The 27957-nt window shown below is 36.8% G+C and overlaps 1 protein-coding gene across 1 annotated transcript in view; it reads left to right on the top strand.

Moving 5' to 3' along the window:
• The window catches only part of LOC131029584 (thioredoxin-like fold domain-containing protein MRL7, chloroplastic), a 109362-nt gene extending 89490 nt beyond the window's left edge, over positions 1-19872 (top strand). Inside the window, exons 3-4 of the mRNA XM_057960112.2 lie at positions 18890-19001; positions 19175-19872. Coding sequence (XP_057816095.2) covers positions 18890-19001; positions 19175-19281 — 219 coding nt within the window. The 3' untranslated portion in view covers positions 19282-19872. The remainder of the gene's footprint in view (positions 1-18889; positions 19002-19174) is intronic.
• Positions 19873-27957: the final 8085 nt, after the last annotated feature.

Here is a 27957-nt window from a genome sequence, read left to right as displayed (position 1 = left end):
GCAACTTAAGTCGCATTTTTCTCGCGTTTTGTGCCGCGTTTTCGGGCGGGTTTTGGCGATTAACGGCGAGTATTTGTCAATAAAATCGCGACAACTATATGGAAAAATCGCGCCGAGTTTTTCCGTGATTAACTCGCACGCCATTAGGGATTGCGATTACTCGCGAGTTTTCTAATGGCTCGTCGAGTTTTGCAAGCCTGGGTATGAGAGTTTGAAACTCTAATCTATGAAGGCAACCTTACAATAAATCTGTAAATGTGAAATAGCAGTTTGGTTTAGTTCCATTTCTTGTTATATGTATATGCAATTGTATGTCAATGCAATCATGAGAAACAACATCACTCAACCATAAATCAATATCAACCTGAGTCTACAATGAACTATTACCTTGCTAAGAGGATCCAAAGTGTTTGAAAAATCTCAGTAAAGAATCGTGGATATTTGGGGGTTCAATTGGTGGGATTATTTCAAAGGAGAAGCATTTTCATGCTCAATCAGCTAAACTTATTTTCCATATTTGGAAGATAGAATGATAGAAGAATTTCCTTAATTAGTTTCATTCACATAAAATCTAGCAAATATTCACCTTTTCCTTGATCTAGTCACCCCATCAATGGCTAAAACTTGCCGAAAAGATTTGTCTATCACCTCTGTCACTTCCAATTTTCAAGTAGGAGGCTAGGGAGCCAAACCTAAGCTTAAGTTATTTAAAAAAAAAAATTAAAATTAAACTGAAAAAGAGTAGCCAAGGGTGAGCATTGTGCAATAGTCGAAGAAGTGGAACATTTTTTTTTATCAAGAAAGTTTGTATATTTAATTAATATTCATTAGTACAGGTGTCAATATCTATGTCCAAAATCACTATCAGAACCTTCACTATCAACCCATACAACATATTAACAAAACTGCATACAGTATCAGACATAACACTCCCGAGCATCCATCACTATACTAGGACATTTAAGACTATGCTAAAACCATATAAACATCACAATTCGGCTATATAATAGAAAAATACAGTCCATCTAAATCTAACCAACTATGCATTTTGTGCCTTATCTGGCTGAGATACCCAGTAATCCTCCTATGAAAACTTGAGTTGTTTGCCTTTCGACTTTGGGCCACCTTCCTCCTTGGCTCGAATCTCCTCATGTTCCAGGATATACTCTTTAATGAACCGAAACCCTATCGACGCCTCTTCTCACCGGTCCTTGTTTTTTGCAAAGCACCAGAGCATAAATGGCCTCAGCGGACGAGTAAACTTGGCGACCTACACCCATTTGCCTCCTCTTGCAATAAATCCTTCTCCCGGCCTTGCCATTGTTATGAAAGCACCTAGACCCAGACACCATTCACTCTCAACGCATGACTCCATGACCCACTGGGCCTCTTGTAATGTCCCCTTTTGGGATTTACCTTAATTTAGTCCTGAAACACCAATTCTAACTTAGTGTTGTCCTCATTTTTGGTTTTCAAAAATGTGGGCAACCCCTTTTGAATTTTTCGTAAAATTCATGCTTTCGCATCTCTTATGCACACTTTTCAAGGTTGAAATTTATTTTGTATAATGTTTGTTTGAGTGTGTGCTTTCCTTGGTTTTTCCTTTTTTCCTTTTAGTTGTTTTGAGTCGTCATTTTTTGCCTCCTAGTGCAATTTAGGGTTTTTGAGGTCTCAGTGCAAGTTGGGGAGCTTTTAAAGTGCATTACAAGTGAAATTTATTCACTTGTAGTCAGGTCTTTAAGACCCGATTACAAGTGGAAAGGGGTCTTATTAAGTGTTTTGTTATGTGCAATCGAACCCTTAGGGCCCAATTGCACATAAAGTCCTTTCTGTTATGAAGACATTGATATTTCATTAATACTTGTAATCGAAGGAAAATGACCCGATTACAAGTCTTTTCAAACAATGAAATCTTTAATATTTTATAACAGACTTGTAATCGGGGGTTTGTAACCCGATTACAAGTCTTTTGGCCACTTGTAATTGGAGGTTTGTGACCCGATTACAAGCGCTATTTTTGCTCAACAAATGCCGATTTTCATTGCAAGACTATTAAAGCTTCCTATGGCCCGATTTCCATGTTCTATGTCTACGTTTTTAGAGATCCATTAATGCACTAGTCTTTGTGTCTAAAAAGGAGTCTCTCTCTCTTTCCAAATTGCTTATTTGAGGATCTCACAAGGGTTTTTAAGCTCCATTCATCCCCTTCAAGCTCACATTTGGCAGTTTAGTTGAATCTTGCAAGGGTTTTTCACTTTCAGGTATGGTTCTTTGTTGTCGATTTTATTTTCTTGGCTTAGTTTGTCTCTTCCGTTTTGAATCTCTCCTTATCAATCTTTGTTTGTTAAGGCTTTGTGGAGTTTGTTTGATGCTTTTTACCATAGCAAATGGCGGAGGAGATGTATCTATTGTTTTTAAGTTTGTCCATTATCGCTTGTAGTCGGGCCTTGAAAATCCAACAACAAGTATATATACGCTATCAGTCATGTGCAACGAATCAACTCCTTTTAATATTCGTCCTTAAAACTGCAGGTTTTTACTTGTAATTAGGTCTTTATGACCCAATTCCAAGTAACGAGTCTTGAGTAGGAACCCGATTGCAAGTACCTATTCATATGTTTTTACCTTTATTTCTTCCCCATGTTGCTTGGAATCGGTTTTCAAGATAAGGGTGGCAAGTTTGTGCTTTCAAGTCTTTGTGACTAAACTTGCAGTTGGGTCTTGAAGACCCGATTGCAAGTTGATGTATTTCATAGTATGCATTATGAACTGGTTGCGGTTTTTCCCCTTTGAAGTCTGAAATGCAACTTGCAATTGGATCCTCATGATCCGATGGGAAAAGCAACCAGTAATTTACCTTACCATATGCAAGCATTCTTTACTTGCAGTCGGGTCTTCAAGACCCGACTACAAGTAAAGGATGCTTGCATACCCCAAGTTGCGTGTCTCATGTTCACTCCATTTGCAGTCATATCCCCTCATGCTCAATATGATTTCCAAGAGGTCATGTCACATATTAGCCACTTGTAATCGTGTCCTCAAGACCCGATTACATGTATCCATCATCACTTACCTTTAAACTTTACTGTTCCACTTGTAGTCGGGTCTTGGAGACCCGATTACAAGTGTGAGATGTAAAGGTTCTTTCACTTGCAATCACCCCCATGAGATTCGATATTCCTTCCCATCTCTTTCCAAAGCATATCCATAAAGCATCTTTGAGTCAGTCCTAGTTGTTTCATGATAAAATCCTTCCCAAGTTGTGGTGTAAGCATTGGTTTTCAAGGTTTGAGGACTATGGAATCCTCGATTGCTGCTGAAGATGTTCTTACCCTCTTAAGTTTTCATCACAGTGTTGCAGATTCCTGTTTGATTACAGAAGAGCCGGCATCTCCTCCAAACAAGAAAATGAAATATAAGTATGACAAATACTAGAATGAGATTGCTCCCACTCAGGTGGTCTCTCTCATTGATGAGATTAGAGACATAGAGATGGGGCATGTGGACATTTCTGAATTCTTGGAAAGAACAAAAGGTTCACCAACACATGGGATGCAGTGCTCTTAAACAACCATATTCATTTGGTCTCATCTTTCCCAGTGGCTGCCCTGGAACCTGAGTTTGTGCTTGTGCATCTCATTTTGATAAAGAGACTAGAACAATTAGAGATGACAATGGGAACATCATTATCAGGTTGGACGCAGAGACCATTGATAAGATTTTCAAAGTCCCCGCAACTCCTGTGTATGCAAACATCACAATGAAAAGTGCCCTAGATCGTTATAACTAGAGAAGATCTGATTGTATCAGACATATCAATGCCAAGTGGCTTAATACTCCCAGGACTTGCTTTTCCAAATGGCCCAAGTTGTATCGCTGCGATTTCATTGAAGATGTTGGCAACATGATCACTCTTCTCAGTAGGATAATGGATTTGAGACACTCTAATGTGTTTGAAATCTGGATGTACAAGTATATTGTGATCATGAGGAAGGGGCAATCTCACATTTTCTGGGGAGAAGTCATCAACGACAACCTGTGCTAGTAGCTGTCCCAAGTTCCCGCTACCCTCACTTTCTATATGAATTCGTACTTGGTATATATCGCAGTGTCACTCAGACAATTTCCTGGTCTTTCTACCAAGGGTGACAGATCGTTGGTGCCAGTGTGGAAGAACTATGAGCAGTTGACTTTGAGGCCTAGCAAAATTCATTACAGAAGGCTGTAGGATGCGTTCTTTGGACACTTCATGTGTCTTTTTAACAAAACACTCAAGAACAAAAGAGTCTCTAAGGCAACTTGGAAGAAGGTGAATGAGTATGGGTGCTTATTTATGCAGTTCCCAACTTTCACCTATATGAGAGCTGAATGCTTTGAAGGTCAACCATACATGCTGCCAAGATACCCTATAGATAAGATCATCCTGATGGAGTTGGCAAGATAGCTGATTGCAATTCACGCAATACAACTTGCCAACCACAAGCTAGGTATCAACATTTCCTCCCATAATCCATTGTAGATTGGTCTGTATTCTTTGAACACCTCAACAAGAGCCAAGGCAATGGAGACCGAACTTCAAGAAATCAAATTGAGGAAGTTCAAAGAGGAGAGATTTTGATTATTGAGGGATGAAGGACAAAATCAAGAGGGCCTTCACTCACATTCATCGCCTCGAAGATGTATGGGTTGACCTTTGTATTGAAGAAGATATCAGAAGGATGGATTACGACAGGCTCACCTTGGAGCAGATTGTAGATCTTGATTTGACCAAGATCCCAGAAGGAATGGTGGATGATGGTAATATCCTTGACCCAAAATATATAGAGCAAAGAGTTGCTAAAGCCCCTCTTCCTTCTCCTCAATGGTCAAAGAAGGAATGTGACTCTATCTTTGATAGATTCCAGCCCAGTCTTGCAAACACCAATGCCTGGCTAAAGAACAATAATGTCAAGACTATCAAGGTCAAAGGTGGAGCGGAAGTTGATTCAATTGGACCTGTTGGGCGAAGATTTGAGGTCAGGATCAAGTCTAAAGAAGGTGCTTCCTCTTCCGACACTGGAATCAAGCTAAGGGTTAGCAAGGCTTTAGTTATTCCTCCACCAGAAGTGTCACTGAAAGGGAAGGAAAAGCCAGAAGTGCAAATACAGGTTATTGATGCTAACAATGATACTCACGAGAAGAATATAGCAGGATCACCTCCTTTTGTAGGTTCGAAGTCTCCTCATACAGCCCTTCCCCAATTATCATTGGATGAACCCATGTCTCCAATTGATACAAATGTAGATTGTTTGTCCACCGTTCATGTGGAACCTATGGAACCAAGTGCATTTGCCTATACTAGCATAGAAGTACCTGTTGAGACCTCTCACGGTGGCTTGGGGAATGTCTTCGACGTGAATCCCTCATATGCCATCTTGTCCAATGTTTCTCTTTTGGAGATTGATGCTTCTGCCATGAGTTTTGATAAGTTCATGACAAAAGCAAGACATGATTTGTTGTTCGAGCAGATGCTTGTTGCTATTCAGACCAAGGCTCCTCCTCGAGTGACAACTGTGGTACAAGTTGAGCCTGTTTCTTCACAAATCACAGTTGCTATCTCAGATGTGAACTCATTAGAACTACCCCTTTGGTTGAGTTCAATCACACCCAAAAGGAAGAAGCAGGAGATCTGTCCAGATATATTTGATTTCCAGCAACTCGGTTGACCAAAGCCAAGGGCCAGTAAGAAAGCGAAGACAGTTTCGCGACAGTTTCGCGAGTGGTGGTAGATAGTAACAAAATGAAATGTGTAGATGTGGCAGAGCCTCTAGTTGAGAAACCACCAAAAGAAATGCAACTGTCAGACTACAAGCTCAGGAGGGTGGAACTTGGGAAACAGACACATTCTGGTCTCATGTATGATGCCCAAGATTCTGTAGCTTCGTTGGTCCAAAGCTACGATGAGCTGCCAACAAAGAAGAATGAGCTCAAAGAGAAAAATTCACAGCTCATCACAGTGATCCAAAAGATCACAAATTCTTTAGAGCAGGTTGATCCTTTGACCTCCTCCACCTATGAAGAATCTATAAAACAATTGGAGAAAGCTGTTCAAAAGTCCAAGGCAGTTGATTCTTGGGTAGATCAACTGACTAATTAGAGTACTCAAGTGGTGAAGAAAGCATTGCACGTGTTGAGCAATGTAAGAGCAGCGAAATTGAAACTAAATCAGACCTTGGCAACTTTCAACCAGAGTCTAGTTTCAGTTGAGAAAGACTTGAAGATCTGGCATGAGATGGATTAGATCAAACTAGAAATTCTATGCAACAATATGGTAGTTCCGAATAGGGAAAGATACATGGAATTTGAAGAACTCGTGACAAATAAGTCATTGGTTATCAAGGATCTCATCAAAGATGTGCAAGCCACCCTTGAAATGAGTGATGAAGCTGAGCAGGATATCATCTCCAGTTTTGACAAAATATCTTGCAAAATTTTAAGTCATGATGGAGAGCTGCTCGCTGAAAATTTGTCTTGCTGACTTAGTGTCAAGCCTTCGTCAAGAGTTGGAATCGAAGCAGTTTGTTGTAGCTTCGATCCACAAGTTCGTGAATTACCAGGTGTTCTTTGATAAAATGCAGACCACTCTCAAGGCAACAGTTAGATATTTTGATGTCATCATCAAGACTGTTGTAGTTGCTAGGAATACAGCGGGTCCAGATCTTGATGAGTTGTAGAAATCTATCAGCAGTTTTTAGTCCCTCATAGCCAGAAATGAAAAAGAATAAAAGTGTCTTTCAACACTTACTTTTGGTATATGCATTTTGTTTTCGGCAAATTACATGTAATGTCAAAATTCATGTTTACAAGTGAATTATCACTTGTAATTTTGTAAAATGTATTTATATGTAAACAAATTACAAGTTGGTTAGCAATAGAATTGTAATTTGAATAATTCATAGTTAGTTAGTTGTGGAAAAAGTCTTAGTTAGTTAGACTTCTCCCACATTTTTGCTCTTAGCCCCTCTCCTATATATACCCGAGGGTGTTCTATGTAATTTTTATCTTTTTGGCAAGCAAGAAAACTCTATAGAATTTTGCATTCGTAAAGACTTTGAGCTTTGTAGTTGTAAACTGTTTTCTTTCAAGTAATATCAAAGAGTTGGAATTTCAGACTTTGTGTTGAAGCCATACTTTGTGTCCTTTGTGTTCTTTAATTGCTGACTATATCTTATCATTCTTATTGCAACGTTTCTGAGTTGTATGCTGAAGTCTTTAATTTATAAATCTGTTCTTTAAACTTGCTCTCGTAAATTATATTTATAATTTATAATACATAAATTACGTTTATAATATAATATTAATTTATTTTATTTGAATATTTCAAGAATATTATTAGTAATAAATATTAATTAATATTAATCAAATAATAATATTTAATAAATAAATAAATTTTAAATAATCATTCGTTGGTAATTATAATATTAATTAATAATAAGTATTGCTTCTTTTAGGATGTATATAACGATCAAATAGGGGACATGACACCTTTTCCTTCGTTCCCAGCTCTAAGCACCAAGCAAGCACCATAGACGATATGTCTACATTTGAGCGATACGTGTGCTCCGCTTTCATGAAACCCTCCTCCAATAGCATTCTAATCATTTGGTAAAACATAGGATCATCGAATTTGAAAATATTCTTCATACGTACCTCAAATATTTCCCCCATGAAAGATATTTGCCTTTTCTTCGACTTGAGACTGAAAGTGGCCTCCGTGCTATTGTCTGCCAGAGCACCTCCAACTCGCTGCAAATTACTAAATGAAAATGGTGAACACACCTGCCTTCTACCACTGTGATGTCCACTGCACACTCCTCGCACCCAAGACATTCACATTACGATATTTAGACAGAAATGAATTATCATCTACAATTATAAATGAGCTCCCTTCTCCTCACAATGGATTTCGTATGCATCGGTTGACAACTAGGACGCACGGTTGTCACCTCCCATTAACCTGCACCACTACACCTTGCTTGCCTTATCTCCAAATCCTTGATCTGCATATTTTGTAGATCAAGCCACCAAAAATCATCATTGTCTTCATTTAATGTAATTTCTCATTTTGATAAGGTATCTGCCACCTATTCCAATCCCTCCTAAATATGGATGATTTTAAAACTTGAATAGTGGTTTAATTTAACTCTTATGACCTATACGACTTTGTTGATTTTCCAATTAGGTGTATCACCTTTTGCAACGACATTGATTATTACTTGTGAGTCTCCTTCCAAGTGCAGGTTGGAGATTGACATCTTGCTAGCCAAGGTGACTGCCATTAACGCTGCTTTAACTTCGGCCTCATTGTTAGTCTCATCTAGGAGTTTCCGTGCTCCAATTGCTAAAATATCGCCATTCTCATCCCTAGCACACATCTTGCTCCAAAAGGCCCTAGATTTCCTCTTGACGCCCCATCAAAGTTAACATTTATCCTGTGTTCCACGAAGACGTGCCCCCCCCAAAAAATCCCACGTCTCCTGTAGGGGGACGTTTCCGAGACTTGGGGACTTGGGGGAAACGTCCCCCCACAGCACCACTTCTACCACCTCTGCTACCTTTGGCAGGGACACTACTGGGTCGCTTGCTAAATGTCACATGCCATTACATATTGATTGCAACCTTTAACTTCATGAAAACTAGTTGGCTTTTCATGGGGCACTCATTGAGATGTTATATTGCAGATTTTGCCTTGAAGATTTCAATTCACCTCTATTTTTTATATCAGCACCACCCCCCCAACCTCACTCTGCCACCGTCCCCTTGCCGCCCCCAAATTCAGGCCCTTGGTCCCCCGTCCCCAAAACCCATCCCCACATACCCCCGTCCCCTAGTTAGGAAACTCCGTGGAACACTGCTTTTATCCACCCAGCTTCTGGTTTAACCCACTCAACCACATTTGTCTTCTATGAATATGGATTAGCCCATAACAACCCATTAACGGGCAAAGAAGTGGAGCATTGTTGCTTTTAAATATTTTCTTCTTTGTTTTCAGTTTCCTGCTTTCTAGAAAATTGTAATGAGGATGTAGAAAGTAGATAAAATTTATGAAAAAATATTTACAAAGCGTAATTGTGATTCAAAAAATAATAGTGATCGTCTTTGAATACCCACTCTAGAGAGGATCATCCCTAGAGACATTCCTTGCAATGTAGGGTTGTCCCATGAATGTCCACCCTTATTGGTGGCACCTAAGGGATGGTAGAGGGATGTTTCGTCCCATCTTGCCATCCTCAATATATCCTCACCTTTGAAATGCCTACACTTTTTCTTGGGAAGTGTCCTTATGGGACAATGTGTAATGTCCCCACTTTGAAATAAAATTTAATGATAAATAATAATAATAAAATTAAAATATTAAAAATTAAATTAAAATATTAAAGAATATAATTAAAATTTAATTTAGTAAAAGAATGGTCAAAAGACATAAAATGAAAAGTTGTGACTCCCTCAAACATGAGATATAAAAGGGAGAAGAGAACCTCATTTGAGGGGATAATTTGGGAATCATAAGTGCAGATCTGATTTAAATAAGAAGTGCAGATCTGATTGTGAAAGGTTGTGTCACTTTCAAAGGGCAGACATAATAAAGAGTTGCACTCTTTCAAAGGGTGCTAATGGTGAAAGGGTGTGTCTCTTGCCAAAGGGCATACATGATGAAGAGGTGTGACCTCTCCCTCACATTGAGAGATATAAAGGAAAGGAGTCAAAAGCCTCTAGTGACATCACCGTCGATCAGATCAGATCAGAACTGTTATTAAGTTACAGGCAGTAATATCCTTATTCTTGGTGGTATGCATGGGGATGTGCTTAATTTGTGTGCTTAATATATGACGCTTGATAATGTTCTTATGCAGAATTTAATAGTAATATTAAAATAGACTGCAATATGTATGACAGTGTAATTATGTCTTTCTATCACTAACTGTTCATATGACGATTAAGTAAATTATATGATGGAGTTTGTAATACCTTTCAATCTCACCATCCAATTATGGAGGGAGAATACAAGGAAGCAAGAGCACTAGGCTCCAGCAGGTACACCAACCCAGAGTGTGGGCCAAGAGGACAAGTTGACGAGGTCCTTGGTGCTCTTGGGCTTGTTGGAGAGGGATAGACTCAAGGCATCTTGTGTGATTCTCCTTGAGGTCCATAATGGGGACAAGTGTAGGGAGAGAAAGGGTTGTTGAATCCTTCATATAAACTGGGCAATATATAAAAAATGTTGAATGTATGATCTATCATAACATAATGGAAATGTTGACTAACCTATTGTGCAGGTTCCAGTTAAGCTTTAGTTGACAATAGTGTCCCTCTACTGTATTTACTATGCACTAAAATTGTGATTCTAGGTCAGAATATAAGAGGGTCCCATTAGGGGACATTACACATTGGCAACAACAATCAAGTTAGATCTGCCTTTCCGCATAGAGTGTGAGTTACTGGCATACAAAAACCATTGAAGATTATTATGAATTTCCTATAGAAGCTTTCTTACCCATGGAAACTTTTGACTTTTGTGGAATTCTATGGTACAAGCTAGTCTAATATTTCTCACTTCTTTGGGCCCATCCTCAATCTATCTTAAGATAGAACAAATTCCATGTATGGTAGCTCCATTTGCATAGAATTCATATTGGATAGAATTACATTTCATTAGGCTTATATGCAGCTCCTAAAAATCTACTACAAGTGTACAAAATATTCTTCCTTGTGTGTCTAAATGTAACAATAGCATATAAATACATGACCACAAACTTATCAAGAAATGATTTTAGGACTTTCTTTGTCAATCTCATGAATGTGCCAGGATGTATTTGTTAGCCCAAAAGGTGTTACCATCCGCGCATATAAGCCATCCTTGCCATGAATAATGTCTTGTACTTGTCTCCTTCATTGATCTTAATTTTATGATAACCACTCACCACTAATGAGGTCAATCTTGGAAAAGTATCTAGCTTCACACAAACAATCCAGAAGGTCATCAATCTTGGAAAAGTATCTAGCTTCACACAAGCAATCTAGAAGGTCATCCATCCACAATATGAGAGATTGTTACTTGATGGTAATCTTATTTAGCACCCTAGAGTTTGTGCACATTTGCCATTTGCTTCCATTATTTGGTGCAAGTACTTTAGGCACTGCACAATGGCTCATAAATTCTTCAATCAAACCTCTTTTCAACAACTTTTGTACTTGTTAAACTCAACACTTGTATTTGGACTCATTTTGTGCAGTGCCTTATTTCAAAAACTAGATCTTGGGAACAAATCAATATAATATGATGCTCCGCACTGGTGGCAATCTCTCTGGCATCTGATTTTTGATGATCTTTATATACTCTAGACTCCTCTGAGCTGTGTGGCGAAGTCTCCTTCTATGCAGGATTGAGCACTACAGCATAACATTCTTTTGTATTCCTCATTTCTTCGAGGAACTTCTTGCTCTTAACGACATCCCCTATCTTGCTGCACCTCTTTTTTCTGCCTTTATCAACAACACCTCAAACTTCTTGCCATCCTTTTTGATGATGGAGGTGTTCTTTCTCCTGTTTGGGATTGTGCTTCTATCATATTGCCGTGGCCTTCTCAACAACACATGGCATACATTCAGTGAGATCACATTGCACATAATTCATCCATATAACCTCCAATTCAGAATACAGTTTTACACTATTCTGTTGCAGTGAGATCACATTGCACATAACTCCCCAATATAACCTCCAATGCAGAATACAGTTTTACACTATTCTGTCGCAGTGAGTTTGCTGGCCTATTAGCAACCAAGAGACTCTGTATGGTGTAGGGATGTGCAGCAACTTTTACCCCTAATTTTTGAACTGTTTATGTAGATACCAAGTTAACTATGCCACCTCCATCAATAATCAACTTAAACAATTAATGCGGAGATTATACTTGATAGAGAAGATGCTCTCCTTGACCATGGTTCATTTTCCTCTTTGGTCAGCTTAAGCAATATTGCGCATCTTCAAAGTTTCTCCTTGCTCTGGAGCTGGACTTTCTGTTTTTTCTTCTCTCCTTTGGCCTTTGTGACATGCACTTTATTCTCCAAATGACCCTTCTCATGATCAACTTATATATATGCATATGCTTGATGATTTGCTTGTCTACATGTATAACAGGTTCCCTTGAATTCAAGTCCTCTTTATCTTTAAGTTTCCTCACCTTTTGAGCTTTTTATGCTGATCTTATTTCTGCGGCTTCTTTCTGCATGCAGGTCTATCCACTAGCACTCATTTTGCCCTTTCTGCCTCTACCCTATTCTCTTGTGCTGTGTTGTCTATGAGGCAACTTTTCTTCTACCCCAAGCTCTACTTGGTAGACCTTTTCCACAGAATATATATTAAGAAAACATATTTCATCTGAATCAAAGTGTGCAACCCATTCACATATAGATTTTCTCCTTGTCATCACTATGTGGCTAGCTCAGATGCTAAGTCTATAGAACTTCCCCATATACACATTTGCTGATGTGTTCTTTTAGCTCAAATTTGGGAGCTTTTTGAATAAATCCATCTTGTATTTCAGCTGCATGAACTTTCCCTTAAGCTTCTTGACTATGCGGTCCCAATCTACAATCTTCCTCTTGTTTATTTAATGTGTTTAATATGCACAAAATACCACCACAATGCTGCATGTCTCTTTAACTTTATGCTTGCATACATGACTCTTTGGGGATACTTAATTTATTGAAAATTGAAATATTTCTCCAACTTTTTATCCAATGTATCAATTCTTCTGAATTTAGGCTCCCTGAGCAAAGAAGGGAGATCAAATCTCACTTTATTTTCCAGTCTTCCTTTCTTCTGCCACAATTTCCTCTTCGAAGTCAAGGTCTATTTGTCCAGTGGCAACAATATCTCCTCTCTCATCCTTGCTAATGTCCTTCATCACAATTGCTTCTCTTCTCTGCATGGTCTCCATGATGCCAAGCCTCTCCTAAAGGGCTCTCAATATATCAGCAAGTTTGGAACACACAAAACTCTTTCCTCTGTTGTTTTCTGCTCTTTTTCTTTCTTTTGTGGGCCATTGCTCCGAGACCATCTACAATGTGAAACACACAAATTACTTTGTTATGGAGTCGACACATCTCTCACTCAAAAGACTTGTAATGTCCCCAATTTTGATAAAGTGACATTAATTAAATTTATTAATTAAGTTGTCCAAAAATAATAATTATTTCTAAAGGATAACTTAATATTAATTAATTTAGTTAAAAATAATAAAATTGAATAAAATAATATCTAATTGTCACTTTATTTAATAATGTTCATCTCAGCCTCAAGCATTAAATGTAGGCCTATCTTCTAGAAGGCTGATGGGAGTCTTTTTAAGGAAGGGTTTGTGGATGAATCGAATATGTTCAGATTGTTATTGAAATTGATATGTAACTCATTTCCTTTCCCGGGAGGAGTTATGATTCTGAGGAGGCAAACCCTTGGAGCTTGAAGGTTTGGACGAAAACCCAACCCTTCTCCATGGAGTGATTGCAGGTCAGCGATTACTACAGAGCAAATTTGTAAACTCTTCCTTTGAACACAAATTTCAGTAATAAAGATATTTAATATTATATTATCTCAGACAATTTGGAAGTATATCTGTGTGCACATGATAACCTAAAGGGGTTGATTTAATGAATATTCAGTTCTGAGCACGATGGCATGTGCGTTATGTTGATGTTTGAAGTTTTGAAGTTTGTTTGCTGGGTGTGGATACATCATTGCTACTGGTGTGGACTTCTGGATATTGGTGTTGCACTTTTTCCTACCTGGCCATGAGACTCCTATTATTCTGGCATAGCATGTTGGAGAGATCCATTTCTGGGTAATACAATCTGGAATGCTTTCTGTTCTGGCTGTACATGACTGTTATTTATTTCTGAGTTCTGCATTATATGCATCTCTTTATTAAATTCGCCAATAAGGCATACTACTGCTGTCAACAGAGGTCGGAGATTATTTACTTTATTACTCAATAAATTGTTCCGATACTGTATTTATTGCTGTTAACTGAGGGAAGTTTCCTCCGTACTGTTGTGCAAGAGTTCTGTGCTTGCTATCTGGGTTTATTTTTCAAGTTGCATACAAATCTGAAAATTGTTCGTTAAGGATATTTCAGGGCTTGGCTCCTACTTTGATGCCACTTTATGCAAATTGCAAACTTGGTCAAATGAACCACCGGGCTAACAGTTGCCCAAAATTTTCACAATGAAAGCACAAGACAGAAGGAAGAACAGTGAAGAATCAAAAACTTACTCAATATATTATTGTAGAGGAAATGTACATTTTATGGGCCATTCCAAAATTGTATAGAACTCAACCAACCTATGCTTCCCACCCCAATGAGAACAATCAGCCTTCTGACAGAGGCTCTCTGTGGTACAATCTATCCCCTTTTATAAAAGCCCAACTATGCCCACGAAGCACATACTGTTGTGCCACTTCAGCTTCATGTGATCAATCTCAGCGAAAACTTCAGCCCCTTCTGCAGAAGGAAATTTCCACTTATATATTTACACAGCATCTTGATCTTCCCTGTAGATGTGAGATTTGTAAGGTTGTCCCTGTGCCACACGTCTGTAATTGGAACTTTAAGAAACCTGATGCTTCAACTTCAATCCTGCGGTTCTGCAAATTCCTTGCTGTTCTTGTACATATGCCACTTGAACACTTTGACTGTTCTGGAAAGGTGGGCATAATGTACAAAGGGTCTTTTGTCTCCACATGTCCAACAGAGAATGTCTCTGTAGCATATCTGCCCTCCAATTTAAGGACTTGATCTACATGGCTTTCCCAAGCTTGTGCATTAACATGTGGCACTATGGTGACATGCAAAAGCTTCTGTGAAGGTTCACTTTGTTTTCTACCTAGGCAAAGATCTGTTAAATCTACCTCATGCGGTACTAATGACACAACCAGTAGCCTTCACACTGCACAGTAATGCTGTAAATTTCCTAGGTTCCCCAACATACGTAATCAAAACTGAAAACCGAAATTCAAATTAAACACTGTAAATAAAAAATACAGCAGCTAATCCACCGTGTGGTTCAGGAATAAAGATGCCCACAAAAGAAAGAAAAAGAGTAGAAAACAAGAGAGCAGATAATAATTAATAAGAACTACTTGCACAAAACTCTAATAGCCCTACGGTTATAGATAATAATTAATAAGAACTCTTGATTGTATTAAACCTATATTACCCCGAGTTTTCGGGACAGGGGGACGGGAAACGGGATTTGTTTTTTACCGGAGCAGGGGACGGCTATATATATATATGGAAATCTGAAGGTCAATCTTCTGATTAATAAAATTCAAGTGGCAGTAGAAGAAATTATCAATGGTAAGATCTACGGCCGCAAATTTAAACATTATTCTAAATGGGATATGGATATGGAGCAAATATGGAAGCTTAAACAAAGCAGTAGCCACATCCAAGGAGTAAAATCAGTAGAGCGAAAAAAGGTCAAGTGGAAGCCTCCCCCTAATGGATGGAAAAAAATGAACTTTGATGGAGCTAGTAAAGGAAATCCAAGATTATCTGGTTATGGCGCGGTTGTCAAAGATGAGGAGGGCAATTTAGTTGGGGCAGTATGTGGTCAAGCAGGATTTGTTACTAATAATATTGCGGAAATCACCGCTTTAGAGGAAGGGTTGAAATGGGCAACAGCTAATGGAGTTACGAAGGTGGTGATGGAAGGGGATTCAAAAGTCATATTTAGCGGGATAATCAAAAAGCGTTTCACGAATTGGCAATTAAACGCTTGGATTCCAAGGATATATTAGCATTTACAAAAAATTTCGGACTACCATATTCAACATACCTTCCGCGAAGGTAATCAAGTGGCGGACCTCCTTGCAAACCATGGGATTGCTAAGACTCTGCCAACAGTCTTGTCGCCTGCAAATGCAAGGAACAAAGCTCTTCAGCAAATATTGTATGAGGACAGAGCTCATATTCCAAAGTCGGGGATAGGATGAAATCTATTGCTTTTTTGTTCTTAGGATAAGAGAGGTACGCTCTTATCAGCTTTATTCACGTGGGCTTGACAGAAGCATCTACGGTAATCCTATTCTGGTTTTGAAATCCCGTGGGAGGAAGAAGAAGGGAGTGGAAAGGGAATGGTGGGTTCTAGAAGCTTAAGGTCTTTTTATAGCAAAGCTAAGACAGAGAGGAGTGAGCTTTTCTGAAAAGGCAATATGGTGCATAGGTTCGGTTTAAGCTGCCTTTGCTGCGAGGAGTCTCTGGAAGCCCAATGCGAACGTCTCTTCGATATAGACATTAAAGGCGAAATGCCATTCAAGGCCTGCTTGACGACGCTTTTAGTGAGGAGAGGCACTGGTGCGACGGCTACATTTATGAGATTATACTGTGCCTATTGGTAGATGTTCTGCCTTCAAAGGAAGCTTGCGTGGAGAAATTGGTGGGATTTGTGAGGGAAGAAGATGTGGAAGCCGTGGGGGGAACGGTGTTGGAGGTGGAAGAGGAATGGGCCAGCATATTAGGCCCTTATTTCAACCCTGCGGCCATCCTTTTAGACGCAGAGTGTTCGGACCCAGAGAATGAAATACAGCTTGCTGCAGAAGCTCTCAGACTAAGGAAGGTCGAGTTTATGGCTGAAGCGTGGGAGGTCTTCAAGATTGGGGTCACGAATGCCGATATGGGCCCGTTTAGGAGGATGATGCTGAAAGAAGACGGATGGCTATCGGAAGGGAGTATTGACAAGGTGGTGACCATAGGCATGCGTGTGGCCACCATTTTAAGGCTTATGTAATCTGTTATATCTAGTTTGTTTTGGCCCGATCAGTCAATTACAATATGTAAACTTTTCTTCTCTGATAAATATAGGGCGCTATCCCCACCTTGATAGCACTTGATGATAAAAAATATATATATGGAAATCTGAAATATATATAATATTGTAACCATGATAGAATCATCATTTAGATTTTCTTAGAGCCATTGATGAATCATCATAAATTTAAGAGCCATTGTTCTTAAATTTTCTTCATTTCTTCAAACCCTAGGTGAAGTCTCGAGTCTGTGCCTGAGCAATAAAATCACACTTCACAGTCTTCTTTTCCCCTGCTCAGATGGAAAAACCCTTTCACACTTCACAGTCTTTCTCTTCCCTACAGCACTGCCGTGAGTGAGCCTCCATCGATAATAATAAATCGCAAAGGTTCCTTTATTTCTTTTAAAACTGACATAATAATCGATATCATATTACATATCGATATCGATATCATATTTCATATGATATGAATATCGATATTAAAAATTAAAAAAAAATTAATTGCTTTCTTTTCAGCGATATTTCATTAAAAAAAAATTTAATTGCTTTCCTTCAATTTTTAATCCAGCGATTCATTAAAATAAAAATTTAATAATAAATATGAAAATATTGCTGGCTGGAATTAAAAAAAAATTGTTTTTTAAGTGTCTACCGCCGGAAATGCCCATCCGTCCCCGGTACGGTCGGGGAACGGCTTGGGCGTCCCCAGCCGTCCTGGGGACGGTCAACAGTCCCTGAAAAAAAAGCTGACCGTTTCCAAGTTTCCGGGACAGTTTCCGAAAACTTTCGTGGATTGGGGACAGTTTGGAAACGTTTCCGGCCGTCCCCCCCTCCCCGAAACCATTTCCATTTCTGGAATGTGTGCCTTTAGGGTGGAAACGTATTTCTGGGTAACTTGCAAGATGTAATGGGGCCAAAGACAGTAGAAATTTGGTTGGAAGATGAACAAAGGCCAAACAAGATCCCACATCAAAATATGAGGTTTAACAAGATAACTGATGACAAGTACAAGTTTGTGGAACTGCTCCCTATGTAAGCAAATCATTCAAAATTCATTATGCAACATAGTTAAGAAAAACAACTTATCGGTATGGGTAGAACTATAGTCCTGGAACTGTAAAACATCTGTTATTATACAGTTTTTTTAATATACAGTTTTTAACAGCTTAGACAGATGTAGAAAAACATGGATATTGATGGCTTTTGTAGTCATTCTTTTTCTAAAACTGAAAACATTTTTGAGGCTCTGAAACTTTTTATCCTAAAACTTGAAGCTGTTATTATTTTGAATCCTTAGTTGCAGGCATTAACATTCACTGGTTTGAGCATGTAAATGCTATCTATTCATTAATCTTGGAATAAACCTTGAGCATGTGACTTCCAGCTACGAGCTGTATCACAGCACAGGTTTGTATTTTGTACAGTTTTCACATACTTAATCTGTTAGGATGATGTAGGCATTGACGAGTTTCATTTGAGAGGAAGCTAATATGCAGATGCTTTCTCTCGTGGTAGAAATCTATCCTTTTTGTGTTTTGAAATAATTATAGCCTTGAAGTATGTCCTGTGACACATTTTAATCAGTACATACCGTATTCCGCAACTGCTTCAGCCATTCTGCTATTTGATGCAACAATTCACATACATTGTTTTAAAAGTTTTCCTGTTAGGTTAATCAACTAAATGTTATTTGTGTGAATAATTTCTGATGAGTATTTTATTGTAAAATGCATTTAAAAGGCCTTTATGTCAGATATTAGAGCCATTTTGTAAAGCACTAGATAATAATTAAGAACTTTGTTGAAGCCAGGAAGTTATTCTAATCCCTTGTATTTAGATACATGTTTTCTGTCTGAAATAAGAATTTGATGTCTTAATCCTGTTGAGTGTACAATATTTTTTTCCCTTTCGAAGTCCACATTAATGAATTTCCTCCTTGGACCAATATCTGATTTGTAGTTTTGCAAATACCATTTTATAGCATCATAAAATAGTAAAATACATGAGATTCTATTGATTTTTCGTTTTTTATTTGTATCAGACTGTGAAAGTTGATGTCAAGGTAGAAATGGATTTGGCTTCTGCACTCAGAGCTAAAGACATTCCACAGCTTTTATTTATTAAGGGGGACAAACTCTTGTACCGAGAGACAGGTACTATAATATTATTAATGCTGACCTCTCATCTTTTCTGCAACTGTCATAGATATATGTTTTGACAAGCTCATACCATTTTCCTGTTTCCTGGCTCCAAAATTTCTGTGCAATTGTAGTTTGGTGTAATCTTGATTGCATGAACTTACTAGTTTTATATGCCATGCTTGCAGAAATTAGGACAGTGGATGAATTGGTGGAGATGATTGCTCACTTTTATTATAATGCTAAAAGACCTCCTTTCTTAGAAGCAGAAGTTGTTCTGAGGGGTAAAGCTTGAGCAGAGACTTGCTTGACCCAGTCGATATTTTGGCCAAATTTGATGATCGATATAGTTCTTTAAAAGTTTGCAGTGCACTGTACTTGTAAATATCCAACCAGTGGTGCGAATTGCAGTGCGCTGTACTTCATTAAGTGTTAAATGGCCTTTATTGGATTTATTTCTGATAGAATCTTTCATCTATTAGAACTTTTATAGATGAATGAATGAAAGAAAGACTGTACTTCATTAAGTGTTAAATGGCCTTTATTGGATTTATTTCTGATAGAATCTTTCATCTATTAGAACTTTTATAGATGAATGAATGAAAGAAAGATTGTAATAACCTCCACGAGGTCAAAGCAGTCTATGAGACCCAAGAACAGCACACAAATCTTAACAATAGGGCAAAGCAGCCTATGCAATCCCAGTTTGTATGCTTGTTAGCTGAAAAGTAAGCCTCTTTTTTGGGGTTGAAATGTGGATGATTATTTTAACTAAATAACAAAACGTTTTATAAATTTCAATGTTCAAATAGCAACATGAAATGGACAAAACATACCTATACCTGTATACTGACGTTAATAAAGCGCTCCTTCGATATCATTGTCATTTTGGAGTATTTTTATTTTGTTTGGTCCATATCCAGTCTCCTAGTTTATTAATGCACAAACTTTTATGTTAAAAAAATATATAATTCTTTTAATCTATACTTTTTGCTTCTATCTGCTAGTCGATTTTGTTCTGGTGAAGTAGTTTGAAGGTGTTAAACATTTCTCATTAAAAATTCATTGTGTACAAGACAACAATTTTGTCACCTATTGTATCTGCTGGAATAAGATATTTTAAATAAGTTCATTATTTTGCAATATTAAGCCACATATAAACAAGATATAAAATAAATGCATTAAGAATCATAAAATCATAAATTAACACATTACACAAGATATACATGGGAAAACCCTTTTGGGTAAAAAACCTCATAAAGCATCATTTTATTAAAACACTTACAAATATAGTCTATCATAAAATAGACTAGAACTTGGGGACGCTCCTCCAATACTTCCACTTAGCCAATAATACCTCTTGTGCATAGTGATACAACTCACCATAAAGCTCCAAATTCACATACCTCTCAAATGAGAGAACCTCCTTGAATATATGATGAAGGGTGGTTTCACTAGTCACACCTTTTCAATAGCCCCCATTCACAAATAATTAATAATATAATATTTATTACTACAATTATTTCAAATGGGGTATGCTTATAAAGCATATAATTTATAAGGTTTTATAACTTTATATTAAAACATTATATATAAATGTTATAAAGATGTGACCCCTAATAACATTATGTTCTAACACTCCCCCTTAATGTTAATAAGGGATCACATGTCAATTTCCATAAATGAAAAAATGAAGTACCCCAGTAACGTAGGTCTTCTTTGACAGTGATAAATAGGGACACAAATATATGTCAACATGAAGATCATGCATTCCAGACTACATAAAAGTCATTTTGTCATAATTTATAATCCTAGTGTTTTAAAAATGATGCTATGAGGTCTTAAATAATTATAATGGAGTCGCAGTCTCTTCAAATTAGCCTCTCCTGAGGTTCATTACATAGTGCTCGTATGACTTAATACAAATGTGCCTGTAGGACTTAATACAAAGCTTTTACAAGTGGAAGATTTGCAAGGAGAAGAATTTACAATATGCCCATAGGACGAGCACAAATGTGCCTATAGGACTTACTAATGTCTGCATGCAGTATTTAAAACAAAAAAGACTTACATATGCCTATTTGTAGGCTTAAAGGACTTACTAATGCCTATATAGGTGTTATCTCATACCTATTGGGACATATGCCTACCCGCAGGATTTAAAACTAGGATTTAGCCACTAGGTGGTGTCATTGGCATGCACACTCCCCCTCAATGGCAAAGGCCAAACGTTATTTGAATTTGGAGCATATAATGCCTAAAGGTCTTTGCCTATTAGGTCTTACATCTAGGATTAGCCACTAGGCGGTGTCATGTACACTTCCCCTTAATGGCATTACGTAAAAGCCAATCATTGCACAAACGATTTCAAAGTGATGGCTAAAATTCCAATATATAGCATGTTCCCATGATCTTCAAAGTGTCTTTATTATGGAATTTTTTCACTTGAGTGAGGTGCCCATGATTTTCAAAGTGTCTTTATTATGGAATACTTTCACTTAAGTGAAGTGTCCATGATCTTCAAAGTGCCTTTATTATGGAATGATTTCACTTGAGTGAGGTGCCCATGATCTTCAAAGTGCCTTTATTATGGAATGATTTCACTTGAGTGAGGTGTCCATGATCTTCAAATTTCATTTTGATCTTTAGAAATGATATTATTTGGAAAAAAATAAAATATCTTCAAGTAAGATAGTACTTTTACATGTATCCGACTGGAACTCTTCCATCAATCTTCAAGGCCATATCGATTCTTCAAGAGCTACTTTCATATTTTGTCCATTTGATTCAAGGACACATAGGCAATATCCTTTTTATTAAAGTATAGCACCATCCATGTAATAACACCTACACCATATGTTTTAAGGGCATAGTCTCACCAAAGAAGAACCAATATAGTTAGTAACTTAGTAACCAATTAAACCCGATTCTTGGTGCAAAGAAAGAAAAAACATAATATTATGAATGTGTCATTTGCCAAAGATCATATAGTATTGCTTATAAAAGTAACAAGAAGACCAACATATATCTTGATAAGCATAAACATGAATAATTAGTAAAGTAGACATGCTACTACATATAGTAATGATTCATAAAAAAATTAAGCAATGTGTGAGCTATCCTTTCCAAGTATGCTCTCTGGACAGTTTTATTAGGTCGATAGCCACCCATTTTAAGTAGGCTTGTTATATACCCAATAAATTTAGGTAATGTAACACTTAAGAAAAAATATATAGTAGCCAAAAGGTTCTTTCAAAGTTTTTAAGAATTTCCATTTGCAAGAGTTTGAATCTTTTCCCCTTACGTTTTGGTTCACTTTCTCATCCTTGTGTCATAACAAAAGGAACTAATTTTTTCTATTTTAATATAAGAATATGATAATTTTTAGAGAAATAATAAGATTCTTAGATGGTTGTGATATGCATTTTATCAACATGTCATCTTCTTGGATCTATTTAAGCATTTTTACATACCTTAAGGCATTGCCGTTATCTATGATATATAGGATAAAACAATACTCAAATAATTAATATCAAATGTTATTGATATTTGCCTCAATTTTCCAAATTATTTTTGTTCTCTCAATTATGATCTTGTAATGAAAAAGGATTTCAAATTGCTCTCTATCCAAATAGATAGAGTCCAAATGGCAAATATGTTAAGAATATTTTTCAAGGCACAAATTCGTATCCCAATATGGTAAAGATATCTAAATGGTCTTTGGTGCTCAAGATTGCAACATTGTATAAAGACGTGTAAATGTACAAGGCATGTTTTTGATAAGATGAATGAAATGCTATATGAATAATTTAAACATGTCTTGAGTGAAAATTTCATGTCATTAAGCATATTAGAAGTAGTCTCCTTTCTAGATAATTCAACTTTGGTACTTGGTTGAAATGACTTTGTTGTATATAGAAAAGGAAAAAATATTCATAGATCATAATTATGTTTTTGTTTCACAAATGATAAGGCTCAAGAATCATAATGATATTAAAATTCAAAAGCCAATATCAATAGAAAACAACATGTTTGATGTATCTTGAAAGAAGTGATAAAAATCACCTAAGAATAAATAACTTGAAAGCTTTATATTTTAATTTCAAGAACAAAATTAAAATAATACCACCATTTACTTGCAATCATTTTTTACTACAAAGTATTATAAAAGAATAAATACTAATAAGAAAATCACATTAAGGTCAACTATGTTGCTTATCTATCTCTCTAACATGAAAAATGAATTTGATATGTTTTTGGGAGATCTTCAAATACACCAAAGAATAAATTCAGCTATCATGATAATAGAGTGAAAGGACAAAAATCACACTTCATAATCACAATGATGGAATAGCGAATCAATGCTAGTCCACATCTATTTGCACAAGTCAAAGAAGAAGAAGAAATATTTTAATGTCCACGAGACTTAACAAAGTCTATGGGACAACACATCGGATATTTTTGATTTATGCAAATCTGTCCTTTTCCTATGTAGTATGATGACAAGCGGCCCCAACCTCTCAACAAAATCCTCGCTAAAAATATCATACCAAGAGCCACCAGTCAAGAGTTTATTATACTTGTCTCTAACATCCTTGAAGGCGTCGCACTCTAAAATGAAGTGTTTTTCAGTTTCTGCTTTCCTAGATGTGCAAAAAATACTCTCTTTCCTCCCAAATGTCTTTGGTCTTTTCCATCGACTAGTTTCACTACAGAGTTGGTGGGAGTTAGTTCTTAATTGTGCAATAATGCACTTAGCTTTCCACGAAATATAAGCCCCTTATATCAGCTTTTTAATGATGATCATAAATGGGATTGAACTCCGTGATATAATATTTTTTCTTTCTCGCTAGCTCTTTACCCCAAGCCCACTTGTGAAACTTATCCATAACAAAGGCCTTTATCTCTTTACTGTTTGTGGGGCATGAATTTAGGTAGATATTCCATTTACTCAACCATTTGATGTTTTGTTGCATCCAAGTCTTCTTTCTTTTGCACATAGTGTCATTGAAGATAGCCTTAAGCCATCTGCCTTCCTCCATTTGCCCAATTCTTTTAAGATATCTAATGAGACGAACCATAGCAATAGCTTCAATAGGTGCAGCCCTAGTTTCACTGAGCATGATATCATAAGGAACTGTGTTTTTAATCTTGAACTTGCTTGTTATCAAGTGCTTTTGGATTTGCTCAATCTGCTTCCACTGTGAACCAGAAGTACTGCTGGCCCACAATTCACAACCATATAGAATAGCACTGGTTTAACTATACTAATTTCATATGGTTTAACTATAACACTGGTAAGATTGTTACTTACATATTTTTCTAACATGAAAGATTAAACTCAAATGTTCTCTACCATGATAAAAGCATGTTAGGACAAAAAAAATCACTTTTTGAAATTTCACTAATTTTTGAGTCTAAAAAGCATGGAATATGTGGCTTGTGTATTATAATTGATATGGTCTATTGATGTTATCATTGGAGCTATTTACAAAGAGAATGCTTTGTCTATATAAACTAATTTCAAGCAATGCTCGAAGCTTAGACAAAAGGCCACATCAATAATTAAAGGCATAAAATGTTTCGGATAATGCAAATTATATCAATCCACATGAAGTTGTTAGATATTAGGAACTAAAATGAAATCTTTCCTTGTTTCTTTTGTGTTTTTATGGATGTTTCAAAGCTCGCATTCATTTCAACATTTCTAAAACTTTTCCAAAAAAATTCATTCTATGATACTAAGAGCATTTTCGTCTTCAAAATCAGCAAATTTCAATAGGGATTTTATCTTCCAAAAAGATTTTGAAAAAACTCCAATTCATTATAGTGGTATAACAATAACACAAATCTCTCTCAAATGAAATCACATCCTCCTTATATAGCTTTTAGCAGGAAAATAATCCATTTTAAAGTAAATAATTTATTTTTCCCTTCACTAAGACTATTAACTAAGACTATTAATATGATTTATAATGTGCAAACTTCCCCAAGCCTAGACGCCCAAGTCAAAAGACATCTTAATGCTTTTTCAACAAGCTATTAAGAGTCATATATATAAAGCTTTCCATTATAGTTGAAAACAAAATTTGTATTCTGAAATTAAAAGAATGACTTCCGCAGAAAACCGCCGATTAAACAAAATATGAAGTTTTTTTCCCAAAAAGAAAACCACCTCTGCCAAATGTGGTTGTGCATCATTATAGTGGCAAGGCTACAATTTTACAACCCACGAGTTATGAGTTCAAAACCCCTTCACCCCACGTGAGAAAAGGGAAAATTCTATTAGCACGACTTTAAATTTTGTTAGAAATGAATGTTCGTGAAAGTTAACAAATAAATAAATCTTTAAACATTACTTTTCAAAAACTTCTACAGATTTTCAACTAGCGTAATAGAAAGAAGGGGAATACATCTTCTAGGTTTGGCAAGAAGAAGTTTCAGAGGAACTTCAATCAGAAGAAGAAGGATTACCATCAGATACGGAATCTAAAGAGGAGTAAGGGTGCACAGGATGGAACACCAGGGAATTATAATGGGAACAACAGGAGGAACAACAATGGCAATAATAACAGGAAAACAAGCAGAATAAGCCTGAAGGAAGAAATGGACCTCGAGATGGATGTTATGTTTGTGGTGGAGACCACTATGCAAAAACTTTCCCCCAGGGTTCCTCCAGAAGAAACGGAAGGAATCAGCAAAACCAGGCACAACATCATGTCCATGCTGCAGTGGACAATCACCAGGCAGATTTTCAAGCACTGCCTATACAGTTATCTGGTAAGCTTTATGGACATTCAGTTTCTATATTAATGATACAGGTGCTACAGAAAGTTTTGTTGATCCTAGAATTGTGTCAAGATTGTCGGTTAGACCTGGGTATATGTCTGCGTCATGGATTGTTCAGTATGGAAATCGGGCTGAGAGGAGAGTAGATCAATGTTTAGCATGCAACGAGGTGGAGCTTCCAAGTTTCCAAACTCAAGTAAACTTATATGTGGCTCCTCTAGGATCATATGATGTAATCGTAGGAATAAATTGGCTAACTGAACATAAGGCCATAGTTGACTGTCAGAACAAAATGGTGAATTGGCTTGATGATTTTGGAAACCCAGTAGCAGTGTATGGACTTCAAAGGCCAATCCAACTCAGGCATATTTCATCCATGCAATTGAAAAGGGCACAAAGAAAGGGGTGTATGATCTATGCCATTCTTGTCAGGGATCTTGAGAATGAGAAACCTATGTTGGATGATTACCCTATTCTTCAAGAGTACAACTTGGAAGAATTACCTGAATTGCCGCCTAAGAAAGAATTTGACTTCTCAATTGATTTATTATCCGGAACTGAGCCTCAATCCAAGGCTCAATATAGAATGACAACAACAGAGCTCTATGAGTTGAAGGTTCAAATACAGGTCGGCCAAGTGTCTCACCTTGAGAGCGCCAGTAATTTTTGTCAAAAAGAAGGATGGCACTTTGCGCCTATGCATTGTGATGTTAAATAAGGCAACCATCAAAAACAGGTATCCTCTCCCTATAATTGATGAGTTGTTTGATCAAATGAAGGGAGCAACAGTAGATTTGAGGTCTGGATACCATCAACTCAGAAGGATGTGCCAAAAACTGCTTTTCAAACTCGCTATGAACATTATGAGTTCGTGGTGTTACCTTTTGGTTTGACTGCCACATTTATGAATCTGATGAACAACGTGTTCCGAGATTGGCTGGATGATTACGTGCTAATATTTATTGATGACATCTTGGTTTATTCTGAATCATTGGAGGAGCATGAGAAACATTTAAGGATAGTCTTGCAGCGTCTGAGAGAACATAAATTATATGGCAAACTATCCAAATGCACTTTCTATCAAAGCAAGATACATTACTTGGAGCATATTATCTCAAAAGGAGTTGTTGTAGATCCTGATAAGATTAAAGCAATTGTGGAGTGGCCCGCACCACGAACTGTCTCGGAGGTTTCTAGCATTTTGGCAGCGGCAGTTGAGATGGGAAACCTGCACACACATACATGTGCATAATCTTCATGAATGACTAGGTTTAGAATAAATTTGTTTATATGGATTTTTTTTTATTTGATAAAAGTGAATAATTATTGTCTTTACAAATGTTTAAATAGTATGGATATTGCAATGACATAATTGTGAATTTATTAGTAAATTGTTATATTTCAAATTGACATAAAAAGTATAATAAAATAAAATAATAATACTAAATAGTACTGGTAAATTAATGAAGACCCAAGAACTATTTTCTTACCACTTTCTATTTGTCAGCATGTGCGTGTGATTATAGTAAATAAAATTTTAAATGCAAACTAATTGTTGGCATAGTGGAAGATAAATCAAGCTAAGGATTTGCATATCAAGAACAAAATTTTTAACTGTCACTCAATAGCACTGAAAATCTTCAATTGCCTTAAAATACAAGAGTAAAAGATGCTTAATTACTGAAGATCGACATGCATTAGGATAGAAAAAGGTGATTTCACGCGATTACAGGCATGGGGAGAAAAGAAAGAAAGAAAGAAAGAAAGAAAGATCACACTATGGAGGTGTCGGGAAAGAATAGAGATTGGAAGAAGAAATAACGTAGAAGGAAGTAGATACACAGTAGGTAAACATCTTGCCCAAATTTGGCTCACAGCTCTTCCGGGTATGTCTTCTTGATTCGTACCATAGGATTCTATAAAAGAAAAAAAAAATGAATATCTAGACTTTTGTTGGCTTGAGATCTCAATAAATTGCTTATTATTCATGTTCCATCTTCAATTTTGGCCTTGAATTACATAGAGCTTGGCAAAACGAACTGACTATCCTTTTGGACAAGGAACTTTGTTCCGATTCCTTACACTGCATCAATCAAGTAGAGATTAGTAGGCGAAATATTAGTTGAACTTTTAAATCTTATGCATAGCCCCTTTTATCTTTAGGTGATCTGATGTCTAAGTC

Source organism: Cryptomeria japonica, chromosome 3 (genome assembly GCF_030272615.1).
Source record: "Cryptomeria japonica chromosome 3, Sugi_1.0, whole genome shotgun sequence".
Taxonomy (NCBI): domain Eukaryota; kingdom Viridiplantae; phylum Streptophyta; class Pinopsida; order Cupressales; family Cupressaceae; genus Cryptomeria; species Cryptomeria japonica.
This window is presented reverse-complemented; position numbering and strand designations above follow the sequence as displayed.